The 15,309-nt window shown below is 47.5% G+C and overlaps 1 protein-coding gene across 1 annotated transcript in view; it reads right to left on the bottom strand.

Annotated features, from left to right (window-relative positions):
• Positions 1-12,543, bottom strand: part of FHAD1 (forkhead associated phosphopeptide binding domain 1) — a gene marked incomplete at both ends in the record, with an annotated part of 120,644 nt that extends 108,101 nt beyond the window's left edge. The window contains one exon of the mRNA XM_080801742.1: positions 12,451-12,543. Within this exon, the coding sequence (XP_080657868.1) occupies positions 12,451-12,543 (93 nt within the window). The remainder of the gene's footprint in view (positions 1-12,450) is intronic.
• Between the last annotated feature and the right edge of the window lie 2,766 nt (positions 12,544-15,309).

Below are 15,309 nucleotides of genomic sequence, written 5' to 3' on the forward strand. Positions count from 1 at the left end.
TTTTATTTTATTATTAATTAATTAATTTGAGGGAGAGATCGCATGCACACGTGTGTGTGCACAGTGGGGGGGGGAGGGGCAGAGGTAGAGGGAGAGAGAACCTTAAGAAGACCCCATGCTCGATCTCAGGACCCTGAGATCATGACCTGAGCTGACATCAAGAGTCAGACGCTTAACCCAATAGTCACCCAGGTGCCCCCGGAACATGCATTTTTAAAAGTCTCCTGCATTTTAAATATCTTTTTAAAGTATTTAGTGGGTCCACAAAACGCTGAGACTTCAACAAATCCGCTAACAGCAAATATCTGCTCGGTGACCCCTGGGCTTTGAGGAAGTCGCCCTGCGGCCCAGGCTCCTGATTATCTGGAACCCTCCCTCAGAGCCAGTTCTCAGCCCTGCCTCATCTGGAACTCAGAAGCTGAGTCTCAGAGCATGGTCTTCCTCCTCCTCCCTTCCTCCTCCTCCTTCCCTTCCTCTTTGATTCCTTGTGGCCTCTGCCACATCCACTCCCTGTGGGCACTCCCCTTCACCTGCCCAGGCCTGGCTCCCCGCTCAAGCTCACCAGCTCCTCCAAGTCCAGCTCTGTCCCCATCTCCCCACCACCCTCACCTCACCTCTGTCCTCAAGTCGGCCCAGCCCAGCCACATGCTGCTCCCTTCGGGTCCCCCAGCCCCCAGTCCCTGGTCTTTCATTAACAGCCCTCCGGGTCCTCACCTCCTGTCCCCTGCCAGACGTCCCCCACTTGCCCCCCCCCATCCTCACCCACCTGCTCCCCCTGGCCCTCTGCCCCAGCAGGTCAGCCCATGTGGCTTTGTCAACGGGCTGATAGGCTCCTTGCCTCTGGCATCGGGTTGGGGTTGGTCAACGGGGAATCAGGGATCCGAGCAGGGAGGAGAGAGGTTGGGGTACTTACTCCCCTGGCTCCCGTCCTTGGGGTCACCATGGGCTGGGTACACCCTCCCACCAAAAGTCACAGCTCCTGTTGGGGGTTCCAGAAGATGGAACCCCTTCAGCCTTCAGGTCTAGGGTGGGAACAGTTCCTCTCTCTTAGTGGCTCTGGGCACCGCACCATCCTGGGTGGTTTCCTTAAGTCTGGCCGCCCTCTCTAGGAATCCTTCTATGAAACCTGCCTCTGTCACTCTACGCCCACTCTAAATGGCCCTCCGCTCCCTGCCAGGACCTGGAGTTCCAGCAGGGAGAGGCTCTCGGATACGGCTTTCAGTCCCCTTCTCTCAGCTGCCAAGGGACTCAGGGTGGTCTTGTTGTCACCCCACCTCGTCCGGTCCCAGCTCACGGAGGGTCTCCTCTTTGTATCTTCAGTCTCACCGTGACCCCCTAACCCATGACCATGCTCACCGTCCTCAGAACGCCTCCCCTCCCCTCCCTCATTCCTTTCCTTTGCTTTCAAACTGTCTGGAGAGTGTTTCTGCCCACCTGAGCCCTCAGCCCACTGCCACTGTCACCCACGGCCTCCCCAGCCTCTCTGCGGCAGCTGGCACTTTGTCCGGGGGGAGGCACATGGCCTCATGGTTAAGGGGATGAAGAGGCAGGAGGGCGTGGTGCTTATCGGAGTGGCTTTCGGGGTGGGGGCCTTGGTTCAAAGTGCAGCCCTCCTGCTTCCTAATTGGGTGACCTTGGGCCCCTGACCTGTTCTCTTTGTGCCTCGGTTTCCTCCTCCGTGAATACAGACAACAATAGAACAGCCTGGTGGTTATGGGTGAGGTATCAATGAGATAACACATACAAAAGCGCACTTAGAACTTTGGCACACAGAGAGAATGCCAAACCGCTCACCATTGCTGCGAGCAGGAGGACGGGCTCTGAGGTTGGGAAGCCTGCAGTCCCACCCCCCCTCCACCAGCTGTGCAGCCTGGGGCAAGTCTCTTGCTGTGGTTGCTCCCCGGGCAAAAGTGGGTCTCCTATGCTGTGCTTCGCAGGACGGACAGGAGGTACTGTTTGGAGGAATTTTCGAGGTAGTAGGATGACGTTTTTAAAATTAAATGGGGTGTGTGTGTGTGTGTGTGTGTATGTGTGTGTACGTGAGATCTATTTCCTTTCACCTTTTGGTTCTTGGCGGTCTCATCCCCTAGCCCCATCCTCCTTACTGCCTCAAGAAAGATGTAGTGCCAAAGTAGTGAAAACTGGGGTTTTCAAAAGAATAAGGAAATGAGGAAACAGCTGGGCTCTGGTGAGACAGTGAGTCTGGGAGGAGAAGGGAAGGGGAGGCGTCTCTGGCTGCCTCTGTCAGTGACATCCTCCTACCTTGGTCTCCCTGGGGGAGCCCTGCGGAGGGGCAAAGCCTCAAGAAGAGGCTGGTTCCTGAAATCAGACTGCCTGAGCAGGGTTCCCAGGCCCCAACTCACCAAGTGGGACCTCAACTTCCTCATCCGTAAAATGGGGGAAATGATAGTGCCTGCCTCGTAGGGTTGTTCATCATAAGGATTAAATGAGTTAATACACATGAAAGTGTCCAGGAACCCTGCCTGGCACAAAGTAAACCCTCAATGTGTTACCTGTATGTTACTGATCTATTCCCTGGCCCGGCCGCAGCTTGCTGGTTCTGCTCCCTCTCTGAGTTCTCCTGGGCCTCCATGCTGGGCTCCTCTCCCTATGCCTGCCCCCAGATTCCACAATTCCTGAGGATTCGAGTGCCGGTTCCCTTTCCTTCTCACTCCGTCCACAGGTGGGGCCACTGCAACAGCCCCAGATTCTCCGATGTGTATTTCCAACGCCCAGCTCATCTCTGAGCCTCCCAGTGCCTGCTGGCCCCCCGGGTACTGATGCACTCCCCTCCCGCCTCTTCCCGTCCCATATCACCCCCCAGCTCACCCGCCACCTCTCTTCAGGGCTCCTGACATTGTCCTTGCTGGTTCCTCCAAAAAGCTCTCAAACCAACCCCGTCAATCTACACCCTCCCCACGGCAACAGTGCAGGCAAGAGGTAGGATTAACAATAGCAGGAAGGGGGCACCTGGGTGGCTCAGTGGGTTAAAGCCTCTGCCTTTGGCTCAGGTCATGATCCCAGGGTCCTGGGTTGGAGCCCCAAGTCGTCGGGCTCTCTGCTCAGCAGGGAGCCTGCTTCCTCCTCTCTCTCTCTCTGCCTGCCTCTCTGCCTACTTGTGGTCTCTGTCTGTCAAATAAATAAATAAAATCTTAAAAAAAAAAACCCAAAACAATAGCAGGAAGCATGGGTCCCCCAAAGAGATCCATGCCCTAAACCTGGGTCCTGGGACTCTGTTCCCTTACAGGGCACAAGGGACTATGCAGATCTAGAGGTTACTAATCCGTGATCTTAAAAGAGGGAGAACATCCTTGATCGTTCAGGTGGGACTAGTCTAATGCCATGAGCCCTTAAAGCAGAGCACTCTCTCTGGCTGGAGCTGGACAGAGGAGCCAGAACAGGGGGTCAGAGAGATCTGAAACATGAAAAGGCCTTGACCCAATGCTGCTGGCTTTGAAGAAGAAGGGGGCCACCAGCCTGGAATGTGGGCAGCCTCTCTGGGCTGAGAGCCACGTCCACGGACAGCCAGCTCACCAAGGGGACCTCAGTCCGTAACCGCACGGGCTAAGTTCCACCAGCCACCAGAATCCACCTGGAAGCCAGTTGTCCTTGAGACTCTGTCAGCGCCCAGGCCCACCAGCACCCTGATTTTGGCCTTGTGTGACCTGGGGCAGAGAAACCAGCTGAGTCCACCCTGACTTCTGACGTAGAGCACGGTGACATCATCCCTTGGTGGTGTTGTAAGTAGAACACAAATACAAGAGCCAATGTTTACTGCGGTAGGGACAGCACCAGGCACTGGTCTGAGCACCTCCCAGTAATTCGGTCTTATAACGTGGTCACTGTAACTGTCCCCACAGCACTGTAACTGTCCCCACAGCAGTGGGGGACAGCTGCACAACTTGCCTGAGACCCCACAGGCCACCAGGGCGGTGCTGGGCTCTGAACCAGCCACCTGGGGTCAAGGTCATGCCCCTGACTGATCTGTTCTGGAGCCTCTCTGCCTGCTCCTCTCCCACCCAAATAACAAAGACCATCAGTTCCTCCCCCGCCTTTTCCGGGGCGTTGGGTGGGGCGGGCGGCGGGGGAGGGGCAGAGGTTCCTCTTCAATGCTTAGCCTGGCTTCCATTTTCCATATTGCCACCAACATACCATTTTGTCCTTCTATTCACCAAACATCTCCGGACCTTTGCACGTGCTGTTTCAACACCTGGGGTGTCCTTCCCTGCTTGCTCTGCCTGGAAAATCCACAGGCTTCTCTTCTAAATGGGCAGCTCAAGTTTGGTCTTCTCGGAGGCGCTCCCTCACCCCGCGATGGGATCCTTGTGGGGCCTCAACTTACAGCCCCAACGCTCCTCTAGGTTGGAAAAAGCACTGGGTCAACATTCCCTCCCGAAACAAATCCCCCACTAGATGGCGCTGCGCCAGCCAGTTGTGCGAATGGGGATCACGAGAAAATGCGTTGCACGTTTCACCTACCATCCTCACTTTGGATTTCAGGCTGCAGAATTTCCCTAGCTCAGTGAGCTATTTTAATATTCCAGTGAACTCACAAGGAATTTCAGATATTTAGATTTTATTTATTTTTTTAAAAGATTTTATTTATTTATTTGACACAGCGAGAGAAGGAACAGAAGTAGGGGGAGTGGGAGAGGGAGAAGCAGGCTTCCTGCCGAGCAGGGAGCCCGATGTGGGGCTCGATCCCAGTACCCTGGGATCATGACCTGAGCCGAAGGCAGATGCTTAACAACTGAGCCACCCAGGTGCCCCCAGATATTTAGATTTTAGATGCTCCCAGCTAAATTCACACCCAAGGAATGAGACTTTTCTTTCTCTAGAAGCACTGAGCCAGACGGCCTGAATCTGAAACTCAGCCCCACCTCCCCTGACCGGCTGTGTGGTTTGGGGGAAGTTCCTTAACCTTTCTGAGCCCCATCTCTACATCTGTAAATGAGGATAATAATGATAATAACAGTTCCTATCCCATAGGGTTTTTTTTTTTTTTTTTTTTGAGGATGTATTTTTGTAAACACACATACAGTTCACAGAATATATAGGAAGCCACGTGAGGTGCGGTAAATAGTCGAGAAACGCACGCTCTGGCTGTTTGCGTTATTGTACTATTGGAGAGATTATGATCTCCCACCTCGCTTCCGTTGGAATGGCTACTGTCAAAAAAACGGGTTAAAACCAGTGTTGGTGGGGGTGTGGGGACAGTGGAGTCCTTGCACCCTGTTGGTGGGAATGTAAAATGGTGCAGCAGATGAGAGCAATGGTATGGTAGTTCCTCGAAAACTTAAGGATCAAATTATCATATGACCCAGCAAGCCCACTTTTGGGTACACATCCAAAGGAATGGAAAGCAAGGCCTGGAAGAGATATTTGCAGGCCTGGGTTCATGGCAGTATTGACAATAGCCACAAGGTGGAAACCACCCAGGGTCCACAGACAGGCGTGCCAATACGTAACAGGTGCTGAAGACACACGTGGAAATCCCAACAACGGATGAACCTTGAGGACATGATGCTAAGTGAAGTCAGTGTTGTAAGAGGACAAACACTGCGTGATTCTACTTACAGGACGTACCTAGAGGAGTCAAATTCATAGAGACAGAAAACGGAAGGGTAGGGGGCAGGGGCTGGGGGAGGGGCACCGGGGATGGTTTTCCAGTGGGTACAGGGCTTTGTAGGATGAAGGGGTGGAGGCGGCCATGGCTGCCCAAGGTGACGGTATCGAATGCCCCTGACCCGTATACTGAAGAATGATTAAGATGGAAAACGTGTTCTGTGTATTTTACCATCTTGAAAAAAGAGCAAGCAACATGGGATCAGCCACTTTCTATAAATTCCCTCCCCGCCATTGGAAGCTCTCCACCTGCTGGAGGGAAAGTAGGCTCATCAGTTGCTGCAGGAGGGGGGCACTGGGGTGGCTCAGTGGGTTAAGCATCTGCCTTCGGCTCAGGTCATGATCCTGGGGTCCTGGGATTGAGCCCCACATTGGGCTCCCTGCTCAGCGGGGAGCCTGCTTCTCCCTCTCCCACTCCCCCTGCTTGTGTTCCCTCTCTTGCTGTCTCTGTCAAATAAATAAATAAATAAAATCTTTTTTTTTAAAGAAAGAAACACAAATGAAAACAACATGGGTGCTGGGTTTAAGGGAAGATCCAGTGGGTGGACAAGGCACACCGGGGCGCGGCTGTCCAGGGCTGATAACCTGTGGTGGGCAATCCAGAGTCGCCCATCAGAGGTACAGATATATGTGCCCTTTGGCCCAGCAGATGTACCCACACGTCTGTGACGTGATGAAAATAACGGGACAATCACGGCAGCCTTGTTTAATAATGATAAACAAGACGACGACATGGGCTCTGATGGGTCTTTTCTAAGTGACAGCTCAGAACCGGCAGGTGCCAGGCAAAGGGACAAGAGTCATCTGGCTGTATGAGTGCCGGTGTGTCTGCTGGACCAGTCTTGTTCCACGACCCTCAGATCCCACCTGAGAAGCGACTGCCACGTGCTAGACTGTTCTAGCCAGAAAGCAGCCAGCTGGTAAGGGCGTTGTGTGCCCAGGCCAGATAAGCAGGTCATTTTTGTCCTTTGTTCTTCTCCACCAACTCCCGCCCTGCCCGCCACAGCGCTGTGCTGACTTAGGCTGTCCTGTAGCTCAGTCTTCGAGGGGATTTGGAAACCCTCGAAGGGTTTGAGAGGTTTCCAAATCTCTCCAGTGTGGCCCAGTTGAGTTCTTGGGGAGGGGTGAGGGTGTCAGCTCTCCACTGTGGAACTCTCGCTTCTCTTTCCCTTAAAACAGAGTATATTGAAATATATGCACTGCCCCCCCCCCGAAGGGGGCTCCCACAACATCAGGAGGGAAGAAACATGGGTGGTCAAGAAGAGGGAGGAAGGGTCCTCAAGGCATCGTCCTGGAAGCATCTGCATGGGACACTGGTCCCCACCTGCGCATGGGGAGTGTATATAATGTGAAGATTCCTGGTCCCTACCCAGAACCCACTGGGTCAGAATGTCTAGGGTTCATGTTCAACAAGCACTCTGATACAGATGGAAAATTCTATAATCATCGGCTTGTAGTATTTCTTCATTCTGGAAGAACTGAGCCCCTTTCTCAGTGGGGTTGAAATAACAGCCACCTCTAACTCTAAAAATTACAGTTCACAAGCCACAACTGATCATACAAGTTAAAATTCACAAGGTTTATGCCTTAGATGAGCAAGGCTGGGGCTTTCAAGATGTGGAAAGTGGGAGAGGAGAGATTCTGAACGGAACTCTTCTTAAAAAAAAATTAAATTTATTTATTTGAGAGAGAGACAGAGATAGCAAAAGAGAGCACGAACGGGGAGGAGAGGAAGAAGCAGGCTCCCCACTGAGCAGGGAGCCCCATGCGGGGCTCAATCACAGGACCCTGAGATCGTGACCTGAGCTGAAGGTGGACACTTACCTGACTGAGCCACCCAGGTGCCCCTGAACAGAGCTCCTGATTGCGGGTCTACAAGAGACAGCCAGAATGGTCATTTCAAAATCAAAATGCATATCTCCTCCCTTGCTTAAAATTCCTCAATTTCTTCCCATGCCCTTCAGATATGGTGGCCGAAGGAGGCCTACTCATGTCTTAAGCTCTCTCCCTTCCCACTCTTCTGGACACATCCATTTTTCTCTCAGTCCCTTGGGCCCATAATATGCTCTTCCGCCCCAGGGCCTTTGCACATGCCATTCCCCTTTCCTCTTGTCTTGTTAAATCTTTCTTATCCTCTATATTCCTTTCCTTTAGAGCTCCAACATGAAGAGAACCATACATGTCTTCGTGGGATTCTTTGACTTAATGTGTCTCTCCTGGCAGCTTTCTGACTGCGGGGACCATGACTTATTCTACCATCGCTTTATCCCCAGGCTTGCCTCAGTGTTGAGGTTCCAGGTAAATATTTGTGGAAGGAATGAGAGATAGAAACTGTGAAAGCTGGCCTGGCGAAAACAGGCTTCCATTTGCCGTGAGAGAAGCAAACTCCTTACAGGATAGAGAAGTCTGCAGGGCAAACCCCTGCAAAATCAATATTGATTTTTCCCTGAGCCCAATGATTACAAGGGACTTTTATTTTCTTCCTTATATTGTGCTTTCTCCCAAATTTTTAAAAGAAGCATATGATGACCTTCCATTATCGGAAAAAGTAAACAGTGTCAAAATCCGATGACATCAACAATCAGAACAATACATCCGCCTCGCCAGTGAGTATGAATCTCCGGGAATAAGACTGTCTCTTCTTTAGGATTTACTCAGGTAAATGAAACAATCCTTTTTATTTGCTAGACACAACCTCTGGGTAACTTTGAAGATGACTTTTTATTAATATGTATTTCTGAGCTTTATTTAGTGAAATGACCTCCCGTGGTACAAATAACATAAACTATAAATTGGCTGTTGAATTAGTCCTCAGCGTGCCTCATAGCTAATCAAGGGTGATTCCTCTCATCAGAAAAGCCCAAGGAACTCAGCAGAGAAGCAATTTTCACCTTGTCTTATTTTACAGAACTAGAAAATGTTGACACATCCACAAGTTTCAATTTTTCAAAATGGGCCTGTGTCCCTGCAACCCTTTTTAAACAAATCTCCACTCCCAAATCCATTTAAGCTTTGGGAAGAGGATTTGTCTAAGAGAAGACAGAAGTACCCATCAAAAGTCTGTTCACAAAACATTTGGCAATTCATGTGTCATCCGTTCTCTAGGGAGCCAATGTGATTGTGCTTCTGGAAACACAGCCGACTGCTTCATAAATCAATGTGACTGTGGCTGGCGGGGGTGACTTACTTCTTAAACCAAGTCTGAGGAGCAGTAGGCAGTCAATTATTTTTATACAGTGAATGCAACTCGGTTTCTGTCTATATAAAAATTGTCCTCATCAGTTCCTTTTTTCCATACAGCTTGTTAATGTCAGTGGCTCCCCATTTTAATCCTGTATGCATTTAAGGATTCTTCTCGATCTCCATTTCATGAGCCCATGTTAACAATTATGGTGTCATTTACTTAGAATCATGTGCCAGGCACTTTATGTACATTTCTCACTTAAGCCTTACAACAACCTTCTGAGGTCAGTGGCTTAGAGACAGGGAACATGAGCTCAGAGAAATCAAGGAATTTGCTTAGAGTCGCACAGCCAGCCCATGACTTAATGAGATTCAAACCCAGGTCTGTCTCTCTCCGAAGCCTACAGTTTTCTAATGTCAAACTTAAGTTCGAAACACAGATCTCTGTTTCTACTTTGGCCAGCCATGAAAGAAGACTACCTAAAACCTGTCCCTAGCTGTGATAAAGTAGAATCTGCAATTCTTTTTCTTTCCCCCACTTTGTGCACTGAACAGAGATTTCTGCGTCCTTCCTTGTAGGGAGGCCACATCATGGATAAGAACCTCAAGGGCCAGTCCACTGGGTTATTTTTTAAATTTGAGAGTTTATGATAAACTCAGAAAATTAGGAATAAGCAATTAATATAGGTTTATACTGCTTTGATCACTGCAGAGCACTGTATGTTCCAGCTAGTACATTAAAGCAAGAAAAAGGAAATTAAGGGTATTAAGATCTCCTTTTCTGGGGCACCTGGGTGGCTCAGTGGGTTAAGGCCTCTGCCTTTGGCTCAGGTCATGATCTCAGGGTCCTGGGATCGAGCCCCACATTGGGCTCTCTGCTCAGCAGGGAGTCTGCTTCCTCCTCTCTCTCTCTGCCTGCCTCTCTGCCTACTTGTGATCTCTGTCAAATAAATAAATAAAATCTTAAAAAAAAACTCCTTTTCTGAAAGGAGAAATACAAGTTTTTATTTGTAGATGGCATGATTGTTTATGTGTAAAATCCTAATAAACCTATAAAAGATTTCTAGGGGCACCTGGGTGGCTCAGTCAGTTAAGCATCTGCCTCTGGCTCAGATCATGATCCTAGGGTCCTGGGACTGAACCCCACATCAGGCTCCCTGCCAGGGGAGGGCCTGCTTCTCTTTCTTCTCCCTCCACTGCTCCCCTTGTTTGTGCACTCTAAGCTCTCTCTCTCTCTGTCAAATGAATGAATAAAATCTTAAAAACAAAACAAAAAACAAAAAAAGTTTCTAGAAAGTTTAGTTATGGTTGCAAGATAGCACATAAGCATACAAAAATCAACTGTATTTCTAGATACTGTCAATGAACATGTGGACACCAAATTAAAAATATAATACCACTTACAATCATTAAAAAAGATGAATACTTAAGTGTACATCTAACAAAACATGCACAGAGCTGGTATGCTAAAAACTACAGAACATTTATGAAAGAATTCAAAGACTCCCCTAAACAGAAGGACAGACATACCATGTTCATGGATTGGAAGACAACAGAGTAAAGATATCAGTTCTTCTCACGCTGATATATTGACTTAAATATAATTCCTGTCAAAATTCCAACAAGATATTTTTTATATACAGACAGGCTTATACTAAAATTCATGTGGAAAGGCAAAAGAACTAAAATAGGTAAAAAGAAAAAAAAATTTAAAGAAGGATAAAATGAAAGGAGTCACTCTATTTGTGTGAAGACTTACATAACTACTGTCATCAAGACTGTGTTGTATAGGTAGAGGGACAGACACATAGATCAATGAAACATATAGGAAACTCAGAAATAGCTCCCGCACAAGTCTGTCTAAATGTTTTTGACAAAGCTCCAAAAGCAATCAATGGAGAAAGAACAGTCTTTTCAACCAGTGGTGCTGGGACACCTACACATCCACATGCAATAAAAAAGAACCTGGACCTAAATCTCATGTCATATATAAAAATGAACTCAAAATGGTTCGTAGATTTAAACACAAAACCTAGAAAACTTTTAGAAGAAAACATATGAGAAACCCCTTGGATCAAGGACTCGGTGATGTATTCTTGGACAGGACATGAAAAGCATGATTCACAAAAGAAAAAAAATGATCAACTGAAGTTAATCAAAATCTAAAACTTCTGCCCTGTGAAATATTCTGTTAAGAGAATGAAAAGATAAGCGATCAGCCAGGAGGAATGATCTGCAAGCTCTGTATGTGAAAAGGGACACATATCTAAAATATTTTTTAAAAAACTCTCAGAACTCGGGGCGCCTGGGTAGCTCAGTGGGTTAAAGCCTCTGCCTTCGGCTCAGGTCATGATCCCAGGGTCCTGGGATGGAGCCCTACATCAGGCTCTCTGCTCAGCAGGGAGCCTGCTTCCCTCTCTCTCTCTGCCTGCCTTTCTGCCTGCTTGTGATCTCTGTCTGTCAAATAAATAAAATCTTAAAAAAAAACAACAAAAACCAACTCTCAAAACTCAGTAGAGAAAAACCAAGCAATGTGATTAGAAAATGGGCAAAAGACATGAAGGAACATTTCACCAAAGAGGATGTGCACATGGCCAATAAGCCCATGAAAAGATATCCAACATCACTAGCTATGGGGGAAATTGAAATGAAGACCATGGGGAGGCATCATGACACACCGGAACAGCTAAAATAAAAAACCAGCGATAACACCAGTTGCTGATGAAGATGCAGAGAAACCATGTCCCATACATTTGCTGGTGGGGATGTTAAATGGTACAGCTACCCTGGACAACAGGCTGGCATGTTTCTTTAGAAACCATACACCTTCCCTCTGATCCAGCAATCACACTCCTGAACATTTATCCCAGAGGAATAAAAACTTGAATTTACACAAAAACCTGCGCTCAAATGTTCATAAGTAGATTTGTCTGTTAGAACCTCAGGTTAGAAACAATCAAAATGTCCTTTAACATGTGAATGTTTAAACAAACAATGTTACATCTACACCATGGAAATATTACTCCCCAGCAAAAAAGAAACAGGCCAAAAACCTAAATGGATCTCGAGGACATTATGTTGAGTGAGAAAAAAAAAACAAAACCAACCAACCTCAAAAGGTCACATGTGGTATAATACCATTTATATAACATTCTCAAAATGTGATACAAGTCACAACAGTTTCCAAAAGCCTCTGGAAAGGGTGAGAGGCCATTGTTCAAGCTGAGTTCTTCAGGTGGCCCTTGGTGAAGGTCAAAACATCAGAGCAGGTAAAGGTCAAAGCATCAGCTCCATGCCCCCTTCCAAATGGCCCCATTTGGCTGAGGGGAGGGGAGGACAAGTAGGGCATCTGTACTCATGGTCAGCAAAGGACAGACGGCACATCACCCTTAATCTCATACTCATTTTCACTACACATGCTGGGGAGACCCAGTACATTCCGCAGGTGGTTATAGGTCTCCTGCTGAGCAGGGAGCCCGATGTGGGGCTGGATCCCAGGACCCCAGGATCTGCTTTTCATCTGCTTTCCCGTGGAGGGAAGATGTAAGCCAGAGGGTGGGCTTTTAAAGAGACTCAGTCCACAGAACAGCAGGGGTGTTTAGAGGGGGTAAGACGGTGAGACTGGGCAGGGCCAGTCCTTACCTCTAAAACAAGGTCTGAGTCTTCATGCCTTCCAACAGTAGTACTTTTATTCAGGACAAAAAAGCCTTCTGCGCTCTTTAGGTAGGCTTTCATACTCTCTGTTTTCCCTAGAGAAGGTTTGCGGAAAGAAACATTGTTAGGAAAATGCGATCTTCTGATTTTTCAGCGTCACATTTAGAACAGATGAAATGCACCGTCATGCTTAAAGGAGAAATCAGCAGAGGTTGGAGTGGATAGATGGACCTTACAGGGTAATCACAATTTCTGCAGATTTTTAAGACTATCTTTTTAAACAGTGACATCTAGCGCAGATGAACTTGGTCCTGTTCATCACAGAGAAGACATCTTTTATACAACTCAGAGCCCAAACCACCAGTAGCTGAAACAACCCAACGATGACCCTGAATTCCACGGATAATCGCTGTCTACCTCCCATGAAGCTCGGTACAAGGTTAGTTATCTGACACAGCAACTATTCTGTCCTATACTCCTAACCCACCGCACACCAGCTCTGGGACTTTGGGTGTGTTACTTCTTTCTCTATGCCTCAGTTTTCTCATCTGTAAAATGGGGTTAATAATACTCTGCACCCCAAAGGGTTCTGTGAGGATGGAATACAATCATATGTGTGAAGCATTTAGAGTGGTGACCGCTATGCACTGACCACACATTTGTCCCATTATTATTATTATTGTTATTGTTATTGTTATAATTATTATTACAAATCTTGGGCTTATCAAACTCAGACCCAAGGAAGTCTAAGCCTTCTACAGAGCTTCTGAAACTGCTGAGTCAGTCATTGAGGGAATGGGCTTTAAAGGACACTTTCTTTATAAATCACTCCATTTCCTCATATAATTAAGGGAAAAAGGGTAACCCTGAAAGGCAAACTATCAAGATTCAAGCTTGGACATACGATCAGGACTCTGCCCATTTTTTCCCCCAACATTTTTTTTATGACAATGTCAGACACACAGGAAAGTCAAAAGAAGTAGATGGTGAACTCCTTTATACCCACCACCTAGATCCTACAATTGACATTTTATTTGGTTTGCTGTATCTCACATCCCTCCATCTACCCACGCATCCATCCATTTTGTAGTCTGATGCATTCCAAAGTAAGTTCTATACTGGTTTTTTAAAATATAAAAATCTCAGGGACTTCAGTAGGTTCCAAAGTGTTGATAATTCATATGATGCTTGACTTCTGATTTGAGGTATCTGTCCAGTGACACAGCAGGACATCCTCCATCTCAACACCATGTCCAAGAGCCAAAGCCTTGCTCTTTTCCTTTCAACAGAAAGGTCACTGAAATGTGAAGCTGTTGGAGTGGGTAAAAACAAAGCCCATCTAGTTGTGGTCATAGAGGGTCTCGGGTCTGATTCTGCTTTTCTTTCTCTTTTTCTTTTTTTTTTTTTAAGATTTTATTTATTTATTTGACAGAGGGACACAGCGAGAGAGGGAACACAAGCAAGGGGAGTGGGAGAGGGAGAAGCAGGCTTCCTGCTGAGTAGGGAGCCCCATGTGGGGCTCAATCCCAGGACCCTGGGAACATGACCTGAGCCGAAGGCAGATGCTTAACCACTGAGCCACCCAGGCATCCTGGTTCTGCTTTTCATCCACATCTCCATCATCAGTGACTGAATCCCTCCTAAGTACCAGGCACTATGCTATTCTTTTATACACATTGTTTCTTTTCCTCCTTGGAACAACCCTGTGAGGTAAGTATTGGTACTGTCCCACTTCACAGATGGCGAACTGAGACTCAGAGAAGTTAAGGACACACCGTAGCAAATGTCAGGGAGACAGCTCTGAGCCTTTGCATGAAACTATTACACAACTGGCCAGAAGCTCAACCTCCCACATGTTCACTGCTGCTGGGTGGGGCAGAGTGGGCTGGCAGGGGTGCTGCGCTTTCTCTTGACACTTGGGACTTGTAAGAAAGTCCTTGACACCTGGATTCCATCCTCTGAAAGGAAGAAAAGACCCAACCTGGGGGTAAGAGAAATAAAAATAAGCCAGAGAGTGTATTTTATACTTGTAAACTCTGAGAGCTATGGATACCTCACAAGTATGTTTTCCTGTAACGAGAAATACATTTTTATTAAGTTCAGTGTCATTCACAGAAAGGGGGAGACATTTCCTCTTCCCAAAGAACCATGCTCAATTGCTGTCAAATCACTTCAGTCACTCATTTCAGTGGCGGAGGACCATGTTATCAAGCAACATATTCAAGCCTGATTAATCTGGAATGCAAACTTGGGAGAAATGTCTCTTCTGCAGGAAAAGCACAGGAAATGCCACTAAACGAAACCCCAGAACTTGGGTCATGTGCATGCTTGATTTTTAGCTCTCCCCCCAAGATGTTCCCAAGGTTGATGCCTTCTCTCTGCTCAGATGTCCCCCTGTGTGGCAACCGCCCGACCCCCCTAGCTAAAGGCATCCTTTAGTCACTATTGGCATATGCCACCTGCTGTGTTTCCTTCCTTGTGCTTATCAATCTCTGACATTTTCTGGTTCCTTTATTTAGTTGTGTTTGCTGTTGGTTTTCTTTTCACTGAGATATATATTCCAGGAGAGCCAGAACTGTATCGTTTCTATTAAGAGACAATTCGTCATGGTTGCCTTGTGTTTATACCCATTATGGAGTGAAAGCACTGATGAATTTTGTCCTGTGTCTTCTGCGAGGATCTGTACGCTGGCCAGGCTAACTTCCTAGCTTGCAAGCAAGATAAAAGCTCAGACCCTTGGGACACCTGGGTGGCTCAGTGGGTTAAAGCCTCTGCCTTTGGCTCAGGTCGTGATCTTGGGGTCCTGGGGTCGAGCCCCGCATTGGGCTCTCTGCTCGGCAGGGAGAC

Source organism: Martes martes, assembly GCF_963455335.1.
Source record: "Martes martes genome assembly, chromosome: 4".
NCBI classification, from domain to species: domain Eukaryota; kingdom Metazoa; phylum Chordata; class Mammalia; order Carnivora; family Mustelidae; genus Martes; species Martes martes.